Genomic DNA, 23,556 nt, shown 5'->3' on the forward strand with positions numbered 1-23,556 from the left:
TAGCACTCTGTTATCTTGATCTATGTTTACCCCGTGTTATGTTCTAATATTTGTGATTTTCGCGTTAATTAAATCTTATCACAGTTGCCACATTGTGACTTTGCTATTATGCTTCTTGGTATTGAGATTAACTCTTTTGCTCGTATATTGTAACTAATAGGGAATAAAATTCATAAAATTCTATTAAAGGTGTGGTTATTCATGGCTAAAAGGTCATGGTTGGGTCGTCAATTTTGATTAATGTCTTTGACCAAAGTGAAGTGCATTGTTTTGATAAATATTGATGACATTATTGATATATTGCTTGACATATTGATTAGCTATCTGGTCCTACAGTGTCTCAACTGGGGCACAAGATTCATTGGCCTAAAACGAGTCCTAATGTGTAATAAATTAACATAAAAGGACGCGTTACCACCTTCATTACCCTCAGTCCATCTCGTCAAAGTCATTACATGAGGTGACGCCGTATCACGTCGTAAGGACGAGGAACTTAGAGGTAATGAATACTTAAATAGGCGTCAGGTAAAAGTAATGAATATAGCGGACACTATTATTTGACGCTCCAATCACAGCTTCAAGAAAACCAGCAAATATTTCTGCATACACCACAGTTGCAAAGTTCGGCGAACGTCACAACTACAGTTTGTTTCGTACAACCCGTTTCTCTATTTTGTGTTGGTCAACGCTTGGAAACCAGATTTCCTCACAGACAGCGCGGCGCTCTGATCTGACGACAACGCACCAGAACGTAACCACGTTCTCCAGTCTCAACTAGAGAAGATTGGCGTAGCTTTGGCGTCGTCGTGCTTCAATTCTGAGGCCTGGAGCCTGTTGCTCCTGGTGGGCTCGGCAGGGGGCGCTGTAGTTCTTGCTGGAGGCGCTGATGGTGAAGCTACTCTATGGTTCCAGTTTCTGACGGCGGTCTTCCGGTGGGCTCGGACTTGGTGGTTGTACCGGAGCTGCTGCAGTGGTCTAGTTCGTGCGTTGGTCCTGGTTGCTGGCTGCTGGACGTTTTTCGAATCGCCATGTTTCGCAAGGTCCGTCGAGCGAATCTACGCAAGAGGAACGATTCTGAGTCAGAGGAGAAGGAGAGAGAAGAGGAGGATGAACCGATCCCCGAGTCCCCCGTGGTATACCAGTCCTACGGCTTGGCCCAGGAACCTGCGCTCGGCGCCTGGATGGTCATCTCCGGCTCGGAGCCTGGATACACCGCCTTCGAAGCCTCTTCACTTATGCATTCACAGGCCAACAACGGCCTGCCTCAGGCACCGTCCCGGCCCAAGGTGCGCAAGAAAGCCCGCGAGGAGAGCGCGCAGGCCAAGAGTGCCCCTCTCAGCTTCCAGGACGAGGTGGAAGGTAAGGCGGAGGTTATGTCTCTGTGGGAAAGGCTAGATCAGGAAGGCGAGGCAGAGTGATCATTTAGGGGAGGCTGAGGTAAGTTTGGGAAGGAGAGTTGGGGGCCCGAAATTGAGGTTGTTTCGTGGGGAGTCGTTGAGGTTAGTCGGATGGACGCATTTACAATGATAGGGGTACATGTTAGTTGAGTGGCGAGGTCGTAAACGTGGGGTGCGTTGAAAGGACGCCCTTTGTCCCTATTGAAGACGAAACGAGCCGAAGGGGTAGTAGTGTAAAGCGTGTGTTTAAATGTATTCCTCGAGTGTTAGTTGGTCACCTTAGGTGAACTACTGTTAACCCGTCCCTCTATGGCAGTGGTCTTCAAACTTTTTAATGCCGCGCCCCCCCAGTTGAAAAGTAAACATCATTGGGCCCCCCCTCAGAATTTTTTAAAATTATTTTAGAAAGATGGCAATGTAAAAATAGGTTTAAACCTATTTAAACATTGCAGTTAAGTACTGTTACCTTTTTAATACTGCAATAACATGCTTCTGCTTAAAACAAAGGCATGTTTTCTGTATAATATTTCTTTTGGCCAGAGTTTGGCGCCCCCCCCCCTGGGATCACTTGAGGTCCCCAAAGTGGGGCCCGCCCCCCAGTTTGAAGACCTCTGCTCTATGGTAACTTATTAGGGCTCGTTTTAGGCCAATGAATCTTTTGACCCAGTTGAGAGACACCTTAGGACGAGATAGCTAATCAATATGTCAATCAATACGTCAATAATGTAATCAATATTTATTACCACAATGCATTTGACTTTAGTCAGTCATTAATCAACTCAAGACGCTACCATGACCTTGCAGTCATAAATAACCATACCAGTTTAGTAAAATTTTATGTTTATTCCCTATTGATTACAATACTAAAAGCATGTGTTAATCTCAAAACAAAAACACTCAATAACATTGTCATAATTTGGTAACTTGAATAAGACTTCAACCACGCACGGAACGCAATTATTAGAACATAACACAGCGTCAACATAGATCAACTTTAGCAGAGTGTCATCAACGCATCAGTCCAACAAAGCATAGATTTTGTCATTTGTCTATTTGCGTCGGTATAATAAACCCCCTATCCTAACCTCTGATTAGCATGTTGGGCTTCATGCAAAACAATTTAGGACCCAGATTTGGAAAACATCCAACTATGGTCCCTGTCAAAAGTAAGCAGTTGGTATCTAGAAAGGAAAAGAAAACAGACAAATCACAATTTAATTGTCATTGTTACCCTCCAAGATTTAGGTCCGCACTCAGGTTCAGTCTTCGTCTTCAGGACATCAGTCAAAACTCAGCTCTGGGGCAAAAAGGGGCACTTGCCTCATAAGGAGGCAAAGTGTAAAGGGTAGACTAAGGACAAGGATGGTTCTAAGTAAAATCAACAAAGTCACTAAACAGAGTGACAAAGTTTCTGGATAAAATCAATAGCATTCCCTAACTCTTCTCCTGATTCCCTGTGTCAGGGTTTTTTTTATCCCTTTTTTCGTTGTACATTCCCCTAAAACTTAATTAGTCCAATGTTATATCCCACTATCTTTAGCCAATTAGAAAACAGGTTATGTCATTAATCTTTCACCCCACATTAATTCACAGATATTTTATTGGTCCATATGATTGACGTCTTCAGAGGTAGCACGTCCGGTATGATTTCATCCTTCTGTAATTCTTTGCACATCTTTTGGTCAGTAGCTCCATTGTCTTCACCGGTTTGAACGACCTTGTACATTATACTAATCTACACTGTTGCATTTTGGCTAAACATTTCTACAAGCAATATGAATTTCATGAGAACTGATCTACTATGGTTACATTCCGCTTCTAGTTTGAAGAAAACAAGAAGTCATGTCCTTTTGCGAGTCAGCACACTGCAAGTTAGGAAAAATACATTTAATATGAGAGCCAGGCAGCTAAGCTTTGGCTCATACTAACTTAAGGCCTACAAGGTTTAATAACAGACTTTAATAACATAATCATTAATAATTAGAATAAAACTTATTAAACTACAATAATTCATAAACATTAGTAATTTTATTAGTCCACGTATACATTGGTGGCCACTCCCCGTGGTCACATTTCAAGTGCACGTTTAAAAAAAAATACATTACTACAGTTTCTCTGCGGCATTATCACACATTAAGATTCATAAACGTTTCATGTTAATATAGAATATATAAACTACACTCTCTCACTACCATCGGAGAGCTATGTGGGAGTGTAACCTAGAAGGAAAATACTTATAACCAGATTTTTGGTACCTGGTTTTAAAACGAGCAGTTGCTGTAACCTGGTTGTGTATTGCTTGGTGTAGCTGAGGGATTAAGGCAATTTATTGCTCAGCTGTGTTTTACCTGTAGTTTTTCGTTGATGAGTTATTTATGTAGTGCGGCATTAGTCCGAGCGAACTTATTTGGCAGATCTGCATTGACATACGTAATTGTGCAAGTGGCTTAACATAATGTTTGTACAGTAATGTAAGAATACAGGTTGCGTTGTGTGTACTCGTTACCCCTGCATAAAATCGCTGTTGTTCTCACTGGTTAGGCAGATGGTATCAAGACCTGAATCCCCACTCAGAAATAACTCACTACACTCTAGACATTCATGCAGCTTAGAGTAGAATGTTGCTAGCCATTTCCCACATTACAGGATGTGAGGATAGGCATGTGATGGTAACACAGTAACCCACGCCTTCCCAACTACACAATGTGATTTGTAATCCGAATCGCCACAGAGCCAATGACAGCTACCAGCTAAGTAATTGAGTGCTGCATTAGGCAAGTACTGTCCGAAATTGGAGGGTGTGTGTTAGAAATGGGGTCTCTAGTTGGCAGGGGTATGCACCCAGTCCAAGTAGTGACCACCACTCTACTCTGTGCTCACCTTCTGATGGCTTGGCACAGATAAGTCAGACTTATCTATAAAGGCAATGTGTAAAGTATGTGCGCACACACCCAGTACCACAATGAAAACACTACAAAAAGACTATGTGGGTTTAGAAAAATATACAATTATTTAATAACCTAAGAGCAAAATGACAAAAATCTCATAAATAGAAATTGAGTTATGAATTTCAGAAGAATAAAAGAGTTCTAGCAGTTAGAAGCACATGGTGCTTTAGAGTTTACTTTAGGTTGTGCTGAACAGGGGCAAAGTCAAAATTTTGGCCGACCTAGATGAAGCGCAGGCCAGCTACAGGGCCCACATAGGCCCCGGTAAACTAAGTACCTTTCCTGGTCGCAGCAGCGAGATGCATGGTGCGATGCGCCAATACAGGTCCTCACGGGGATGGCGATGTGTCAATCTGTCCCACACAATGATGCACCAGTTCTGAAGACCAGCTCTGTGGCCGCAATGCGTTAGTTCCAAAGTGCGGTGCACTGGGTTTCTACACTGGGTAGAGGGGTGTGTCGGTCTCTGTAGGCTGCTACGGCAAATCATAGTTCCAATGCGTTGAGCTCTCAAGGAAGAGCAATGTGCCAATTCTACTCCTGCAATTGGGTTGATTCGGCAGTTCTGCTTTTCGGTCCGATGCCGCAATTATGCTAAACGGATACAGGAGATGTGTTGGTTTCCGTGATTCAAGTATCTGGGTCTACTTCCAGTGAACCTTGCACATGAGTAGAGGTAGAAATTTAAATATCTTTGAGTCTCTGCCGGCGCATAAACATGAACACTGTAGTCAGGTGTTCTGTAATACGCTGGCCAAATTCTTCCAACCAAAAGTAGAGGAAGTATTTGACACTTTTGATTCTAATTGTCAGCCAGCATCAGAATCGTTGTTGAATAGCAACCTGCAATTTCCAGTGGCTATATTTAACAAGTTCACACCGCTTATACCGGGCAGGTCTGTAGCCTGTTAAAATTGACAAAACCGGGATGGCAGCTAGACCCCTGTCCCCCTCCCAATTGCACACGTACTGCCAGATTACGACCTTGGCGGAGGGGATTACTCCATTACAAATGGACCTTGTAATACGGTGGGCGCGATATCTATCACTTTTGTGACAGAGTAATCCCCTCTGCTGCGGTTGTAATTAGGACCTTAGTCCCAGATATCTTGACAAAACAACTGACTTTGATTTTTAATGATCTAATCAATTTTGGTTACTTTCCTCATGACTAGAAGAAGGCTTCAATTTTGTCTTTATTAAAAAAAAAAATTTGATCCACCATCAGAGTATCCATTGCTTTTATTCCACTGGTTCTTTAGAAAACTGTGATTACCACTCTTACACTATTCATGTTGGATTACTGTAATGCCCTTTATCTCAGCATGCAAAAACACTCCTAAATAGACTCCAGAATGTGGGGGTATGGCTTTTGTTGCGCATACCTAAATATGAATTTGTGTCGCTTGCACTGTCTAAACTGCACTGGCTCTCAGTGGCCAAGAAATTACAGTTTAAGTCTCTTTGTATTGCGTTCAAGTCTCTCCATAACATTGGTACAGGCTATTTCCAGGATAGATTTGTGTGGTATGCTCCATCCCAGACACTCAGATCATTGTCAGCTAAGCACATAATCCTTGCAATCAGTAGCAGTGCCATGAGGCCCCAGGGCATTCAAACATTATATAAAACTGGGAATCAAATCTCTAGCAACAGTTGTAAGTCCAGAACTGTCTGATTTGATGGAATTAGAACCCCAGTACTTCTACCCAAATGTGCCTTTGAAATGGGGGTGGCTTCCATAAGTATCTTTTCTTATTCAGCCCTGGCTCCAGACTATCTGTAGGGAGTAATCCGTCCTTTGTGTGGGGACAGGCACTGCATATTAGGTGTCATCTCCTCCCACCCGCAAGAACCATCAGAATGCAGATGAGCACTCACACACCTAACCATCCTGTGTTTGTGGCTGTCTCGAGAGAATGCACAAAGTGTAGCTGTCATCTACCCCAGATGTGTTTTGTAGACAGGCTGCATGCACATAGAGCTGTAAGAGCAGAGAAATGTCCACTTTCTAAAAGTGGCATTTCTAAAATAGTATTGTTAAATCCAACTTTACCAGTAAAGAGGCTTTATCATTACCATTCCAGATATATGAAACATGATGCTGCTACCCCTTTCTAATCTGGAATTACAGCTTAAAAGTGTATTAAGGAATTCCCAATGCTAGCCTACGAGAGGAGTTGGCCTCACAGTAGTGAAAAACGGATTTGGGAGTTTTTCACTACCAGGACACGCAAAACTTAAAAAATGCATGTCCTACCTTTTTAATTACACAGCGCCATGTCCTATGGCCTTCCTTTAGGGTGACTTATAAGTAATAAAAGGGGACTTTCGAACTCGCAAGGGGTTTTAAATGCCAAGTCAAAGTGGCAGTCACGCTGCGCACACAGGCTATATACAATGGCAGGCCTGAGACATGTTTAAAGGGCTAGTTAAGTGGGTGAAACAATCAGTGCTACAGACCCATTAGTAGCATTTAAGTTACAGGCCCTGGGTATATGGTATACCACTTTGCAGTAAACTTAAAAGTAAATTTAAGTATGGCAGTTGTGTCTGCACCAATGGTACTGTGTTTAGGACAGAAGCACATGCACTTTAGCATGGTCAGATGTAAAGTGCTCAGACCTACGGCCAACAAAAAGAATCAAGACAAATATGAGGCAATCAGGCAAAAAGTGTGACGGAAGACAGCCTTAAGACTGTCAGGTTTAACAGTGTGCTACCCCTCCTGATAGCTTTGGCACAAACAGATAGGCTTAACCTAGGGCAATGTGTGAAATACTTGTGCAGTACCATAACAGTAAAAAAGTAAATATATGAAGCAATAAAAATCCCAACCTGAATTAGAAAAATAAAGTACAGTTTAATAAACAACGTGACAAAAATCCAATAAGGGGAACTGGAGATATGAACTTTAAAAGTATTGTAAGTAGGAATGACGCCAAGAAGCAGAAAGTGCCAGTGATAGTCAGTGGTAATGCAAATGATGAGTCAGGGTAGACTGACGGGGGCAATTTGATGCTCACCGTTACAGAGAGCAGGTTGGTTAAACCAGCCAGGTTCGTCTTGGTCCAAGATTTTATCTTCTGACATTAATCCTTTTAAGTTCCAGTCCACCACAGGAGTACTCTTCTAAAGCCTCCCCAGGGAAGACACTGAAAAGCATGTGGCATGCCATACAGAGGCCAACCGCAGAGTCCAGTAGTGACTGGGCAGTTGCTAGAAAGGCCTTGTAGCTTGTAGTATCCCAGTAGCTTGATCAAGAGGTTAGTTTATGACCCTGGGATTGCCTTGGATTAATCCCAGTTACAAGAGGGAGCAGGTTCAGTGCATGGGGGGGGTCCTCACAGCAGGTCCACTTATCTTACATTCTTCCTCAGTTCCAGAAGTGTTCTGAAGGAGGTTGCTGGAGATGCCACATTTAATTTAAGATTGGGACAAGCTAGTGGGTGGAAATGGCTTCTGTGCACGTCCTAACCAATGAACTAAAAGTTCCGGTGTCCACCCCACCCACTTTGGGCATTTTTAGGATGCTGAATGTCTTTGGTTGCACTCAACTTCGGGGGGGGGGGGTATTGCACTATGATAATTCTATCTCTAAAACTCCAGTTTGAAGCAGCAACCAGACACAAAAGTGTGGTAGAACTTCAGTATTGAATTGCATTTTTGATAACTATTAATGAACTGCCTTAAACACATCATCCATTCTCAATGCAGCAAGATACACCCACACCTGACTGGAGTTTCTTGATTGTTGTGGTAAATGATTTGTGCTTTTATAACAGTACATCTAGAAGTGTTTCTGTAGATCTGTTGAATTGATTGATATTGAGCATGTATCAATTGTTTAGGGCCACTAAGAAGAGTTTTGCTGATGGAATTTTGCTTACATCATTATCCTGTTATTGTTTGATATTGGCTTGTGTTTAGAAGAGGTCAAAGCTTCTGTAACCATCCTAAATCCTTAAACCACACATTTTATTCATGTAGCATAGGGTGTTGAATGTATCCATGTGTACTATCAGTAGGCATTGAAGAGCCAATGAGGAGAGTTATGTGTTCTCTTCATTTTATAGTGCTGCCTGGTTTTGAGATTATAGATTGTTGCAGGGAGGTCATAAAAAAACCTGTACTCTGTAATAACTATTGCTTGGCAAATAGATTGTTTGGCTCCTTCTGATACAGTAGCACAGGCACTTTGGCTGAAATTCCAAATCCAAAATGTGTGAACATAATTGTGAAATTTAACCATGGGAGGCTATAGCTCCCACAGTGCTTTTTGGTTTTGAACTGTGTGTGGAGTTGCAAAAGTTATCTCCGGCGTCCTATGCAGTCCTAAAATATCTCATAGTCTCTGCTGACTTGAAAAACTGAAGCTAGCCAGAGCCACAACAGAAATCAATGCAGATTACAAACGGACAAGGCTGCCATCAGGTTTACTAACTTGTCTAGCAGTTAGTGACACAGCGTTTAGTTAATGCTCAGAATTTTGTTGAGTGGAGTACTACAAAATTTATATAACCTGTTTAAGTGGAGACACACATACAGTGTGGGCATTTTGAATACTGTTATTCTGGTTTTACTAACAGTAACATTTGATAAAATTAACTGAAAATGTTCTTACTGCCCGCCACATGACCCATGCTTTGATAATAATGGAAGACAGAGAGCTTTTACATTATTGGAACTCTGGTTTATCCAGTTTCATAGCCACATCTGTACCATAATTAGAACTCTCTGTATTTGGCGCCCTGCAATGAGTAGAAGACTAGCATAAACAGAGCATGTGCACACATGCCATGGTATAGTCTGTCTGGTATTATCAGAAAGCTAATCAGAGTAGCGCTACAATCGGAGCCCTGGCCTAATGTAGCCTGGCATAATCAGATCCTGATCTTGTTAGTGATCTGGTATGATGGTGGTGACTTAATTGGTGAGCTCACTGCAGTGGGATAGAGGTCTGTGTAATCTTGTCACATGAACAAGTATTTTTTAATTTTTTAAATACAGTTAGTTCGACACCACTAGGTTCGCATTCATCACAACCATAAGTAAAACTGGAAAAGTCAAACAGCACAAGAAACAACATGAAACATTGCAGTAACTTGAAGTATAACTACTAAAAGTATGCATAGTCTCTAGTCTTCATAAGATAATGGAGAAAAAGAAGCATTGGAAAAGCCATTATGTATCACCTTTCAATCACAATAACCAACTAGTTGGTTTTGCCAGTGCTTCTTTGACGACACCGGGTGAGAGACTAACAGGAGGAATTTAGAGAGATGGCCAATGGGAGTTGGCAGGAACTAGGGAGAAAAGGAGGAGCACAAAATCGCCTTTTGCGTTGTGGAGTGGTAAGGCAGCTTCTGGTCCCTCACAAAAACATTTCCTTTCACTGAAAGGGATAAGGGAGCTACTGACTAGTGTGTGGGGCGCCAAAAGGGGAAGCAACAAGGTAGATATTTGGGGGTGGGGAAGCAGCATGTGAAAGGGGAAAAGAAAACACATGCAGTGTCATGGAGTTTTTGTGCTTTTTGTTAAATATTTTTTTGACGATACGTAGTTTCCACAGTGGAAGCCTACAAGTCAGTAAGTCAAAAGGAGGCGAATGGATAAGAGCCTATTCTCCACAGTAGAATCAAACACAAGAAGAAAAATGCAAGCCATTAAGAAGCAAGCGATTTGACAACTAAGCCAACCAGTAATAAGTAATATGCAGAATATAAGTCCTCTTTAGTATGGTACATGAGAGGTCTTTAACAAATAGGCAACAGGGAGCTGGCTGTAGGTAAGAGTTAAAAATGTACTAAAGTGCATCAGAGACAAAGAAGCCACTCTGTGGCAAATTGCAGCTGGCAGGCCCTGTGTAATCACAGGGCAGTAGAGCAAATGAAGGAACAGATGGAGAATAAGTAAAAACCCGAACCACCAGGACAGAGGTGAGTTTGGATGCTTGGGGGCAATTTAGGTCTTAGGCGGATGAGGTTTGAAAATTAACTTTAAAAAGCCAGTGAGATGGCCAAAACAGAAGAATCCTGAGTGGCAGAGGACAGCACTGAAAAGCAGAGGAGACGGGAGCACCACATAAGGGAGTGCGCAAGAAAGCACATGCTTTCTAATGGATTTCTATAAAGGCAGTTCTCTGAAAGTATGCAGATGCAAGTCATCCAGTCAGAAGTACAGTAAAAAAATGTATGCTCCAGTAGAGAAACACACGTGAAGAGAAAGGAAAACTATGAACTAAGAAGTAAGCTAATGAGATTGACGAGAGAGTCTTCCCATGACAAGCAATTGTTTTACCCAGAGACCACTGTAAGTACTGATATAGTGCACAATAGGCCTTAACAGAAAGCTACAAGCTCTCTGTGGGCGAGACCCAAAAAGGAACAAACGAGAGCAAGCGTAAATCTGACCAACAAAGAAGACATTAACAGCACACGTTAAAAAAAAAAATACTTATCAGCTCCTACTGTCCACGATAGGGGTCACCTTGACAGCCTACATCAGTTCCATTGGGGCTCAAACTTCTGGCTTTTCTGCTGCATAGCCTATGTTCAAGTAGGTCCTAGACGCTTCCTTCCGTCTGCGTGAAGATGTAAAACTTACCATTATTAGACACATAAGTTGCACAGGGAATGATAGCGATGCACAACCGTTCATAGTCTGCAACTCCTTTAACATTTTGTAACTCTTTCCTCCCGTTTCGAGTCGTGACTCGCATCAGAGAAACAGTAAAATTCTGCTTCCTTTGAACAGTAAGCTATTTCTTCTTTGCAGCATCTCTCGTGATTGCTTGTCTTTGGGCTTGATTGCCATTTCTCATAAAATTGTGTCTCCGCTTGGTGGGCTGCCTGATAGCGCTGCAGATGTCCAATGTCCAGTCCAACAGCGTTCTCAGACCCCAATAATCAGCCATCGGGAACTCAAGCAGCAAATTCCCAGCATCTTACATAATGGGAACAGAAGGGACCTATAAGAATCTTGGTCTGGCCGCCATCATTGTTTTCTCTAGTTCAACTTGTTGTTGCAGCGACTCTTGCACCATTTTTAACCTTCATCTAGCCTGCCATTGTCGACTTTTGTTCCTATGCTATCAACTCCAGCTCACCCAGGCGTTTATTCAGGCACGAGAATGTTCTCTTAGTTCAATATCCCCTCTCCTTGATCTCACCCAGGCATCTTTCCATGGGGACACCTTACAGTATATGCTCTCCATATTGGTCCTCAGTGTATTCATTTATAAGTCCTGGTAGCAGGATTTCCCCCCCCTCTCCCCCCCCCCCCCCCCCCCACTCGAGCTACTCCCAATTAATGTAACCAAGCTTCATTCCTCTGCGTCATGCGGTTTCTCACCTTGTCACATGCATGCCGATGAACTAGTCTGGGAAAACATTTGTTAATCCCACTTACACCTTATATTTTTCTTAAGATGGCACGTTGCCAGGAAGGCATGTTGCTCTCTGATAATCCCCACAGAGAGCACTCACATAAGTACGGCACAGGTTCTGATCGATCATGTTTGGCAAAGGTCACATAACTATGCTGCTAATATCAGATAAGCGAAACTCGACCTCGTGCAAGCCCCCCACCTTTCTGAAATTCTCCTGTCCTTTCAGGCACCACACTAGTACAGCCGTCCCAGATTTGCTCCTGCAGCCTGGTCCACTACAGTAGTCACAACACTGATAAGGGACCATCACCAGTCCTTGCCCTCTTGGTAAGAAGCGTTCCTCTCACAGAGCACAGTGCTTTGGTGGCGCAGGGTCCTGCTGTAACCCACCCAAACCTCTGCATCTCCAGTCCTTCACACCCCTTTTAATGAAAAGCGGGCCCTAGGTGGATGCACTGGTGCACAGTACTTTTAAAGCCCTCCCCCCTCTTGTATTATAATTGGCACTCCATTCTCACACTTTAAGCCTCGCTGTTTTGACTGATCATTTAAGTAAAGCTAAAAAGCATTAACGATTTTCTGTTAGAATGATATGCAAATTTAATTATCTAATGATCTATGCTGCAGTTTTGCCTTAAAGACCATTTCTTTAAATGCTTAATTTACAGCAGAGGAAGTGGAAGTCTTCCAAGTAAAGAAATCGAACTACAGCAAAAAGATTGTCAAGCTCCTGAAGAAAGAATACAAAGACGATCTTGAAAAATCAAAAGGTAAATCCACCAATTTCACATTTGATAGTAAGCCTGTTTGTTAGCTGCAGCATAATATCATGAAATGGGTAAAGAGAACTTAGAATTGATATATTTTTTTATTTTCATTATAAAGGGAAGTCTTCAGTATAAGAATTACATTTACACTTATGCTGTTAAAATGTTAATGGGGTTTTATGATTGTACAATGATGCAATGATAAAATTGCTAAGCTTTCTTTTTTTTTTTTTTTTGCTTTGAGAATAAAAGTTTTTAGGGTTGAGCCTGCGTTGCATGCGTATCGCAGCGAGACTCTTTAGTGTTCAGAAAAGGGCTCGGAGCCCTGTCAACTTCACGTCAGTGTTTTTAATTGGTTCGTGGGCTTGCCTAATAAAATCTGCTTGCTTTCATTAGTCGAAGGCATGCATAAGTCATTCCTTTTCCGGTGGCTAGCCCTCCTCGAGCGCAGTGACCAAGTACAGAAAACATGTGAGGCTCGCTGTTTTCCATCAGGCTCGTGGACTTCTTTTTCTCTAATTTACGAGCGCGATCTTGCGTGGCAGAAGTAGAGCGCTTTACATAGTTAATTGCACTTTTTCGGATTACTTATATAAATTCACTTTTGCCCGATAGGTGAAAAGTCGGGTTAGGAGTTTACAATGCTATCAGCTCTAACATGAGCAAACGCGAGACCCGTTGCATTGCAAATGCTTGTTGTTTTTGTTTTCAGTAAATAGCCAACCTAACAGAGAAAGTATCAAGCAGAGTTTTCTTTTTCAGGACCTGGAGAAGAGGGAAATTTAACTTGGTTAAGCAAGGGCACATCTTGTAAGGCGGCAGTTGACTGTTTGGTGCTATTCATACAAACTAATTTCTTACGAGATAACTTTGTTCCACAGCTGTCTGACCAATTGAGTTCAGACTCCCTTGTTGTGAATTATTGAGAGCAGAACATAACTATTCGTAATTTTCCAAAACTTGATGCATGCAGTGAAAAGCTGGGGTTGCGAGATCATACTATTGGTATTGATGACCACGGAGGTACGTGCTCAGCTTGAGAGCTGAATCTAAACTGTATGTCATAGGTTTAAAATCCAGCAAGACTAACTCTGTTAGCCATCCTATGTCAACAAATGCATTGCAGTTTAGTTCTTGTTTCTAATGCACAATACTACAGTGTTTTCATTTGAGCTGTTGATTATATTGCGTGAGAGTGGGTGTTAAAAAATGTATGCTTTGTGGTCCTTTTCGTACTGTTACTGGACGCACTTTATAAAACTAAGGTACAAGATCACTAGTTGTGCTGAGGAATTGTTTCTTCAGTAGCGTTCCTTGAAAAGCAGTTTCTGTTGGCCATATTACCGCTGCATGCTGGTTGGTTAATCCTTTAACTCATTCAAAAATGTTTAAAGTTAACTTTTTTTAAAGTTTCATTTAACTGTAATATAACTGTGTCATGATGGGAAGATGATGAAGCCCTCACGTATTAGAAGTAGACACATCATATAAATATTTTGTTATTTGACTGATTTTTAAAGACTGGCAAGGTTAAAACTAGTGTGTTCACTTTGCTGTGGGCTTTTCTTGTGATACATTCCAGTGTGTCCTCTTTTGGAAGCGGCATACAATATGTAATATTTAAAAGCATTGACTGGGCTATGCTTTATGAGGGGTTTTGCATTAAGTATTCTGGCGTATCCTAATTGGGGTACGTGAAAGTGTAGGTAGTAACATGCCATTAAATTTACTGTTCTGGTCTCTGTAGGTCACATGCTGGAGCGAAACTTTGAATCTTGTTTTTTTGTGTACATCAAGCATACTGGATGAAGTTGTTTTCCTATTGGCACGTCATTGGTGTTGTGCGTTTTGGAGCAGTTGTTTTTTTTAAGCTGTATGTTCACTCAAGTTGGATGTATTTGCTAGCAGTCTGTTTTGTTGTGGTTCTGGTTTTACTCGTCTTTTGAAAGTTTTTGTATTAAAATTCTATTCTAACTAACTTATTGTATCAGATATGTTTTGCCATCATGGCCACCCCCTTCACAAGCCACATTTTAAATTCTATGTCTGTTTTTAACTTACCAAAAAGTTTTCAAAGGAACCTTTGGTGTACTCCATTCTCCAATGATTTGAACAAAGAAGCATTGGCAAAGCCATCAGATCTTATCGTTTTCACATATCGCTTAGTCGGTGTGTTGAATAGGAGACCATGAGCTTATCTTCTTTGAGAGTGGAGGAGCTGTCCCTGATAATTGGAGGACCTGCAAAAGGCCCTGCTGACAATATATGTGTAACTGCAATGACTGAAGCAACCAAGTTTGCCCTATAGCAGCAAGTTATTGCAGCTTAGCTGACAGCAAATGTAATAGCTAAGCAAAATACAATGCATGCAGTGTCAGGGGAGTTAGCAGGGGGTGTTCCGCATTGTGATTTGTAGATTGCACACAAGTTGATGGGGAGGATACTTGTCATATGTCTCTCCACTGTCAATCACTCAGGGTAGCATTCCAGCCCATCGTTCTTTTGCTCACCCTACCACTGCAAGTTAGACAACCATATGCAAATCATTCTTGACCTTACTCCAGTATGAGCAGTCCAGACTTAACTTGGGGGCGAAACCAGTCTTGGGTTGCTTGTCTTCTTGCTCAGAGAGGAACTGGTTTGGCAGTTCGGACCTATTGTGCCACCACTGTAGTGACCAGGTGAAAGCATGACTCTATACCTGCCATTGCTGCCTAGTCTGGCAGTCATAAAAGTGCTAACTTAACATAGCCAAGTAAACCCATTAGCCAGGGCAAATGCTTTTTCAAATGTTTTATTATTATTATTATGCCACCCCTCCTAGGGGAAGGCCTTGGTATTTCACCGGGCACTGCATTTTCTTGTTTAACTTTCCCTGTCAGTGAAAACACCAAATTGTTATTTTGAGAGGAGGGCCAGTAGTCCCATTGGCAAACATGGAGTTCTACTAGCCACCGTGCTGAGCACTAACTTCCATTTGAGACCACCAAAGTTATTACTCCAGGATATCAAATTAATAATGACCGTAAACCTGATTCATTACCTAATTGAATTTTAGGTTACTGTTAATAGAAAGGTGACTTTAGAAAGTCACTACTTTGTTGCTCAAACCTCTGGTAGTTTTTCCTGTCTATCTACAGCATTTGTCACCTGAGAGAACATGCTGCCTTTCCCTCGTAGGAAGTGTGAAACGCTCCTAGGAATAGGAAACAAAGATAATTTGTGAAGGGAGGACGTGTGGCATCCTCCAGTAGGATGAATGTCAGCTGGTGGCTAGAGATGGCTCAGCTTCAAAGAGGCTTCCGCCTCAGTGAAGCAAATGGCATCTCCTCCAGAGGGGGAAAACCCGCTGCAGAACCGGTTTTCCGGGAGGAGTGGCTAATTGTGCTAGGTACACACCAGAGGGGTGTCCTACAATGTACAAACCACATAACTGCCTGAATAGATGGAAAAGGGTCTATTTTAAACTAATGAATGTAGTAGCCAGTACTTAGGATTGTTTTATATAGGTATTTGACCTGTTTGTCAGCACACTTTGTTTTTATAAGCACTTTATCTGCTTGAGTAGGCAGTTACATTTCATCTTGAGACCTTGCACATACCCTTTTTGTATATCCTTGCGTTTGGGCATATTTCGGCATACAAATCCACTTAGTTCTTGTAGGGGGCATGTAAGCACTGAAGATCTGTCTTAGTACGCACTTTATTTGTTTTACTGGCACTTTACCTGCTTGTTTAGGCAGCAACATTTTAACTTGAGGCCTTGTACATTTGCCTACCTGATTTTCCTTGAGACATTGTACACTCTGACGACGCATGAACCCAACTATGTCAGGGCTCTGTCTTAGCTTGTACTTCACTTGTACACCTCCGTAGCTGTTCTCTAACCTCTAAGTTGCACACCCCCTACCTAAGTGTTTTTGCGCATCCTGCCCTAAGCAAGGGTCAGGAGCAAATAAAATAGCTCTGAAATATGGATTGTTCCCTGGCTGGGGCCACAATCATAAACTGCGGTTAATTAACTGTTAGGAATCTTCTTCTGGTGCATGTTTTTTACTCTGCTTGTTTATTTGTGCATCTGTTCCGCACACAATGTTTTCTGTTACATCTATTGCTGTAAATTTGTGTGCTAGGGTTACTTGATGCAGAATTTTTGGTCCTGCTGTTAAAATCGTTTAATTGTTTTTAATGGTTTTAAATAACTGAGCAATAATAAACTTGACTACTTACCTGTTGTTTTGGTGGTACTTCTAAATGCTTTACACTCGTTCTTTTGATTAAGCCTGGCTGCTCTGTGCCTAGGCTACCCAGGACTGAGTGAGTTAAGGGCTTTGTAAAAGAAAGCATGACCTGATAAGACTGTAATTCTTATATGGTAAGGTCTCACAACCACACCGCATAACCCACTTTCCTACAGTTATTCAGTGGTGAGATTGGATTTTTAATAACATTTATGGAAAATACATTTTCCTTGCTTGAGCTGTCAGAAGGCTAATTAGCAAGTCTGTGCTCAGCCTTGAATAGGTGTGAAATGCCTCCCAGGAGCAAACAGTAGGCTGACCAGAATTGACAGAGATGACTCCTCTGAACTCCACAGAATATGCAGAGTGAAGATTGTGGGCATTCTTTCTGATACTACAGTGTCCAATCCTATTTGACAGGTCTGTTGAGCCTCATGTAACACTTGGAACACTCTTGAAAGGGCGACAACAGGATGCCAAGAAAATTATTGTATGTATCTCTTTGCTGAAGGACTCAGCTTTTGTCCTGGCAGTCTTCTGTCACTGGCTTTGTTAAGTACAGTGCTTGCCCAAAAGTGGATTTTCAGTGATTGATGTGGATGGACACTAGGATTACCATAGTACAATTCCCGAACACATCCCCATCCTTCAAAGCCCAGGATGAGTGTTGCAGAAGATTTTACCCATCTTGAAAATGCCCTAAAACATTGCTTTTTTTGGCGTTTTTGCAGTATTGCAAATAGCACTACTAAAGAAATGGGTGGGATTACCCCAGGCAGCGTTTAACCCATTGGTTGAGGCATGCCCAGGAGTCATTCCTATCCACTAGCAAGTGTTGGATATAAAAGTGTCATCCCCCAGGCGCCATCTTGGGAACAATTTCAGGACCTGCTGAAGATAGAAGAGTACTGAACACGTCTGTTCTCTGAAACGATCCGAGAAATACTGGACCTGCTCCCTTTTGTTCCCAGGGCAAAGAAATGGACCCCCTAGGGTCCGTTGGCTGACCTCCTATGTAGCTATAGGAAGAGAACAAGCTACAAGAGGCCTTTTCCAAGAAGTAAGCCGCTGGCTAGCAGTAACTGGACCCGACTGATGGCCTCTGCCTTGCACCATGTAAATCTCCAAGTGCCTCACCTTGGGAACTTTTTGGGAATTGTACTCTTGTGGTAGGTTGGTACTTAAGACTAAATTAGAAAGTAAACGCTTTGACCAGGACCAATCTGTTGGTTTATCCCACCCATGCGCCATTGCAGTCGGCCTGAAATTGCATCTCTGGTCCCGTTTACAGCGACTGTTGACTATCATTGTCACTTTGTGTTTTTTCACTCCTGTTTTTCCTCAAATAGTTAACTTGTGTTTCTAGTTACCATACGTGGATTTTTGTTATGTTGGTGTCATTTTATTAAATCTTTCTGTAGTTTTCTAATTCGGGTGGGATTTTATCATTTTGCATCTTAACTTTCACTGTTTTGGTGCTGCATAAATAATTTCAACATTGCCCTAAGTTAAGCCTGCCTGACCCGTGTCATAGCTTCCACAGGGTAGAACTCAAGTTGATTCAGTGACTTTGAGGGTTTACCCTGACAAATGTTGTGGTTATTTCTTCAGGTTGTTTGTCGCCCACCCTAAATAATAATCCCATTTCTTACATATGGTCACTGCTTTAAGAACTGTAGTGCTGGATTAGTGCGAAAATGTTAGAAACTTAGATTGTCCTAGTGCCAACAATGACTGGTGCCGATTGCTGTCCATCTGTTTCCTAGCTGACGCTTTAGGTTACTAATCTTAGTAAGATCTGCCAACGATGACTCAGCCTAGGTTTTGTTTACTTTCTGTGTCCTCTAAAGAATGGAGCAAAGCCTTGTAAGGCCCCATGTTTTTATTTTGTAAATTGATCAAGTTAACTGAACCAAGAGTATGCTAATCTAATTTATTACAATGCCTGTGCCCCATCTCTAACCTAGGGGGTTCACCTGAAATTTCCCCTGGTGATAGATCCCCTCGCCCCTGTATTAAACAACACCGAGAACAGACTGTTGAAAAAGTGGATGATGTACGTAGGTAGGCCTCAATCTCTCATGAATTATTTTCATGCCTTTAAACTTTTTTGCTATGACCTCAGCAACATTCCCTGATCTAACAACAGACGAGGGTCCTGCGGAATCGCCAGGGGGGAGCACATGACATCAACATCGCCAATGGGAACCAAGGTTGAGCTTTCCATCTGGGCGTCACTAAAATTAATTCCGCCTTCTGTCTCCTCACCTGAGAGAGTACTCTCTGAACCATGATGAAAGGGGGGAAACGCATAAAGCATTCCCGACTCCCAAGACTGAAGAAACGCATCCGTCCCGGACGCCAAAGGGTCCGGTCTCCAGCTGAAGAAACGTGTCAGTTGAGTGTTGAGCCTCGAGGCAAACAGATCTACCCCACAAGGACCCCATAGAGTATTCAACTTGCTGAATATCAGAGGACTCAGCTTCCAGTCGCTGCCATCCCTGAGGAATTGTGAGTTCCAGTCTGCAATCAGATTGGCTCGGCCCGGAATATATTCCGCTGTCACCAATATGTGATGGAGAAGACAAAACTGCCAAAACTCCTTTGCAATCTCTACTAACACACGGGACCTGGTCCCCCCCTAGTCGGTTGATATACTGAACTGCTGAAATGTTGTCCATGCGCAGGAGAAAACAAAATTTCGCTTGTCGAGGAGACCAGGATCGAATAGCAAATTCCCCTGCTAATAGTTCTAGGCAATTGATGTGAAGAGACAGTTCGTCATGGGAACACCCTAGTCTGTTGATATACTGAACTGCTGAAATGTTGTCCATGCGAAGGAGAAAAAAACATTTCGCTTGTCGAGGAGACCAGGATCGATTAGCAAATTCCCCTGCTAATAGTTCCAGGCAATTGATGTGAAGAGACAGTTCGTCATGGGAACACCGACCGACCCCCACCCCCTCCCCCCCCCCCTGTCCAAGACAGGTGAAGGAGGACTGACTCTTCTGATTGAGCCATAATCAGGATGCTGTCTAAAAAATGACACAAACGCCCCTTTCTCTGAGAAGTTGGGCTACTGGCCTTAAAAGTTTGGTAAAACACCAAGGAGCGGACGACGGACCAAAAGGAAGGACGGAGAATTCGTACCAAGTCTCCCTCCAACAGAATTGGAGGAACCATTGATGAGGCTCGAAGATGGGCACCGTGAGATAAGCATCCTTTAGGTCTAACCGCACTAAAAAATCTCCTTCTAACAGAAGGTCCCTTAATAGATGGATGCCTTCCAGCTTGAAATGACGGTGAACCACCCAGGAGTGGAATTCCTTCAGATTGAGAACTATCCGATACCCGCCTCCTTTATTCTGCACCAGAAAGATCGAACTTACAAACCCATTTTGGTGCGGTTCGGAACGGCAAATGGCACGTTTCTGAAGTAGGCAAGCTACTTCATCGTCTATGAAAGAACCTTCTGTCTGGAGGAAAAAAGGTGAGGACGAGGAAAGTTTGTTTGACGAGGAGGGGTATAAAACTCTATCCTGTACCCTCGAACTGTCTGGAGGATCCACGGGTCTTGAGACACCCGCTCCCATGCTACTACATGATCTTTCAATCTCCCCCCTAGAACAACTTCTGAAAACTGAATAATTCTCACCTGTGGAGGGCCCTTCGGTGGAGTTGGAGCCGCCTCTTTTACGGTAGCCGCGGCCTCTACCTCTGCGGGCTCAGGAGGTATAGAATCCAGATCTGGAGTAATATCCTTGTCCTTGTTGATTGTAGTTACCAGAGGCCTGATTGAAACCACGGCCCGGCGCTCGGCCTCTAAAGCGTCGGGCCCTGGCAAAAAGGCCTCTATTAAACCTCTTTCTCATAGAGGACTGAGCCTTATCCAAGGCAGAAAAGGTGGCAACATACTTTCCCAAATCCTTAACGAATTTGTCACTAAAAAGTAAACCATTAGCTACAGGACCAGCGTCATTGGGAGCCAGTTCAGCTAACTTAGGGTCAATTCTCATGAGGAAGGAACGTCTACGTTCAGTAGACATGGCGCAGTTTGCATCGCCCAGCAGACATATTGCTTGTTGTGCCCACTCTAGAACTGTCTGAGTATCCAAAGAAGACTCAGACTCTTAAGCTTGGATGGCTAATTCCAGAATCTTCGTGATAGGACCAGAAATATCAAGCAGTCTGTCTTGACAGTTCTTCCAAGCGCGATCCAGTCCTTTTTTTAAGGATCCTTGGAAAACCTTTGCATGAAAGTTGCTATAAGTTGCCTAGCAGGGAGGGACGGGGACATTCTGAATGCAGGGTGTTCCGAACCTCGCGGTCAAACCCTTTGCGAATGTGATCTTGAACATACTGAGCAACCTCCTCACAAGGGAACCACTCTGAGGACCTGGGGTGAATTATACTTTCAGGGTCAAAGGAAAGGTTACGGTAAGAAGAGCTGCGTTCCTGCATATTATGGGATTTGCGTTTACGCTCCCACTGATTTGGGATCCTCGTGATCCTGGTCCGAGCCGGAGGAATGAGAAGAGAATGAAAGACCCTCCGGTCTGGAAGAGGCCTTTCCTTACGTCAGACGTGTCCAACGATGAATAAACATCATAGCCATGATCTTGCATCACCGATGCGGCCATATTTGCTAATACATCAGCGGAGGACAAAGGTCTTTTTAAGGCTCCCTGGGTCATCAGGCAGCTGGTCGGGCTGCGACCCAGCATCAAGTAAGGGGCGACCCCTCAATTCACGCTGCCCAAAACGTCTCAAGGGCTGAGCAAAAGGTTTTAATGCATTAATAAGAGCCCGATTCACGGAATCCTGGACATGGTAGCCCAGAGCTTCCACTAGTCTTTCCTCCATATGGTCATCCGGAGTGTCAGGGTGGTCCTGATAAAAATAATCCTCTCCAGCGTAGTACGCCATAGGAGCAGAGGATCTATGGAGGAGATCACGGGGGAATAAAACTTCCCAGTAGGGAATATCCAAATCGATATATTTATTACACAGTCCAACTATTTAAATGTGGAGGGAGCCCCTGCACAATCCCCCTCAGCAAAGCCTTTAATCGTAAAATCGCCCCAACGGGCGTTCTAGGGCTCAGATTATCAAAGCGGAGGAGAGACGAGCTAAAAATAGCTTTCTCTCTGAGCTCCGCTCGCGCTGTGAACACCTCGTTCTCTAGAGAAAAGAGAAATACGAGGTGGCTGCATGCGCAATGCTAATAATAGAAAGAGGACTTGTCCTCTAACGCGGTCTAGGAGTCGGAACGACTCCCAAGCTGGAATGCGGCAAAACAGGCACCGTGACGCGTGTAGAGCCCGCTCCCGCTCCACGCTGTGTGATTTACATAACCACCATGCATTTGCAATAAAAGACAGTGAATCCAGAAAAAAGGACTTATCTCTGGATGCAGCAGCAAAGAAAGAGGAAGGACTATGCTGAGATGGTCATATATATGGACGGGTTCCCTATGATTGGTGGACATAACCTACTGTGTTTCATGGGAAATGTAGTTCTTTTGTTTTGTCAAAGTTCATTGGCTGCTGAGTTTTTGCAGTAAAGAGAGAGAAAGCATAATCCGAAGCCTCCGTTCCATACATAGATTTGTAATATCATTCTTCTGGAGAGAAGTTTGCCATTGAAAGGCAAATGTAAACAATAGGAATTAGCATTTTCATTCATAAGGCGTTCTTTAAAAGTATTTTACTGGCATGCACCAAGCAAAGCATGGCGTAGACACTGTTTTCCATCACAACATGATATTGGTTTCATTATCTGTTTCTGAAAGTTAAACAAAGGCAGTCGTCCATAAATTTGTGCCAGCTTTTTCAAAAGGAGTCTCACCACAGCGGATTTATGCCTGTTTGAGATATTCTGTGAGTTCATAATGCATGTTTTTTTGCTTCTGATTGAAAATCGAATAAGGGGAATTAGTTTATTCCCATCACAGAGCTTTTCTGCACTTTTTGACTGATGTTGGAACGGCGTCTACCTCTTTTGTATACTTTACACAAAAGGCATGAGGCTGCAAATCTTAGGCAATTATTACATTGTTGGTTCTACCACAAACTTTTTATAATATAATTCAATGGTAAAATATATTTTGAATGATGTATGACCAAGGGCCATGTGTATCATGCATTTTTGTGGTCGCAGGCAGCCCAATCAGGCCTTTGCGACCACAGAAATGCATTTTGGTGTGTCTGAATTCCAGTTTACCATTCAGTAACAGAATCACAATTTGGAATTGCACATACATACCGATTTGGTATTAAGAAGGGACATGTCAACAGCGTCCTTCCTAATACCTAATCAAAGCGGTATGTAGGAATGTTTTGTGACCTAAATGTGGTTGCAAAACATTCACATTTTACAGCCTACTTAAAGTACATACGAGAAGGGGTCCCTAAGGGGAATGCATGCAAAAACGTTTTTAATAGCAGGCAGTGGTCCAGTGGACTACTTACTGCCTACTCTTTAAAAAAAGAAAAAGAAAATTTTATTTTTTAAACGCATCACATTTTACTTTAAGGAAAACAGGCTGCATTTAAAAAAAAAATGCTTTATTTAAAAGCAATCACAGACATGGTGGCCACTATCCCTGTAACTTTAGCATTTCCTAATGGGGCGCATATTGCGCCCTACCTCATGAATATTAATGTGGTAGGTGGATTTGCGACTCATTGGAAAACGCTAAATGAAACTCCTGGAGTTTCATACATATAAATAACGATTATCTAATTACGATTCACAGAAAATCACAATTAGGCAATAGCTATTCAAAATAAAGATACATCTGGCCCCAAGTTC

General features: G+C 42.7%; 1 protein-coding gene across 1 annotated transcript in view; it reads left to right on the top strand.

Annotated features, from left to right (window-relative positions):
* Positions 1 to 882: 882 nt before the first annotated feature.
* Positions 883 to 23,556, top strand: part of PAXBP1 (PAX3 and PAX7 binding protein 1) — a 336,981-nt gene continuing 314,307 nt past the window's right edge. Inside the window, exons 1-2 of the mRNA XM_069204024.1 lie at positions 883 to 1,359; positions 12,404 to 12,505. Coding sequence (XP_069060125.1) covers positions 903 to 1,359; positions 12,404 to 12,505 — 559 coding nt within the window. The 5' untranslated portion in view covers positions 883 to 902. The remainder of the gene's footprint in view (positions 1,360 to 12,403; positions 12,506 to 23,556) is intronic.

Source organism: Pleurodeles waltl, chromosome 8 (genome assembly GCF_031143425.1).
Source record: "Pleurodeles waltl isolate 20211129_DDA chromosome 8, aPleWal1.hap1.20221129, whole genome shotgun sequence".
NCBI classification, from domain to species: Eukaryota; Metazoa; Chordata; class Amphibia; order Caudata; family Salamandridae; genus Pleurodeles; species Pleurodeles waltl.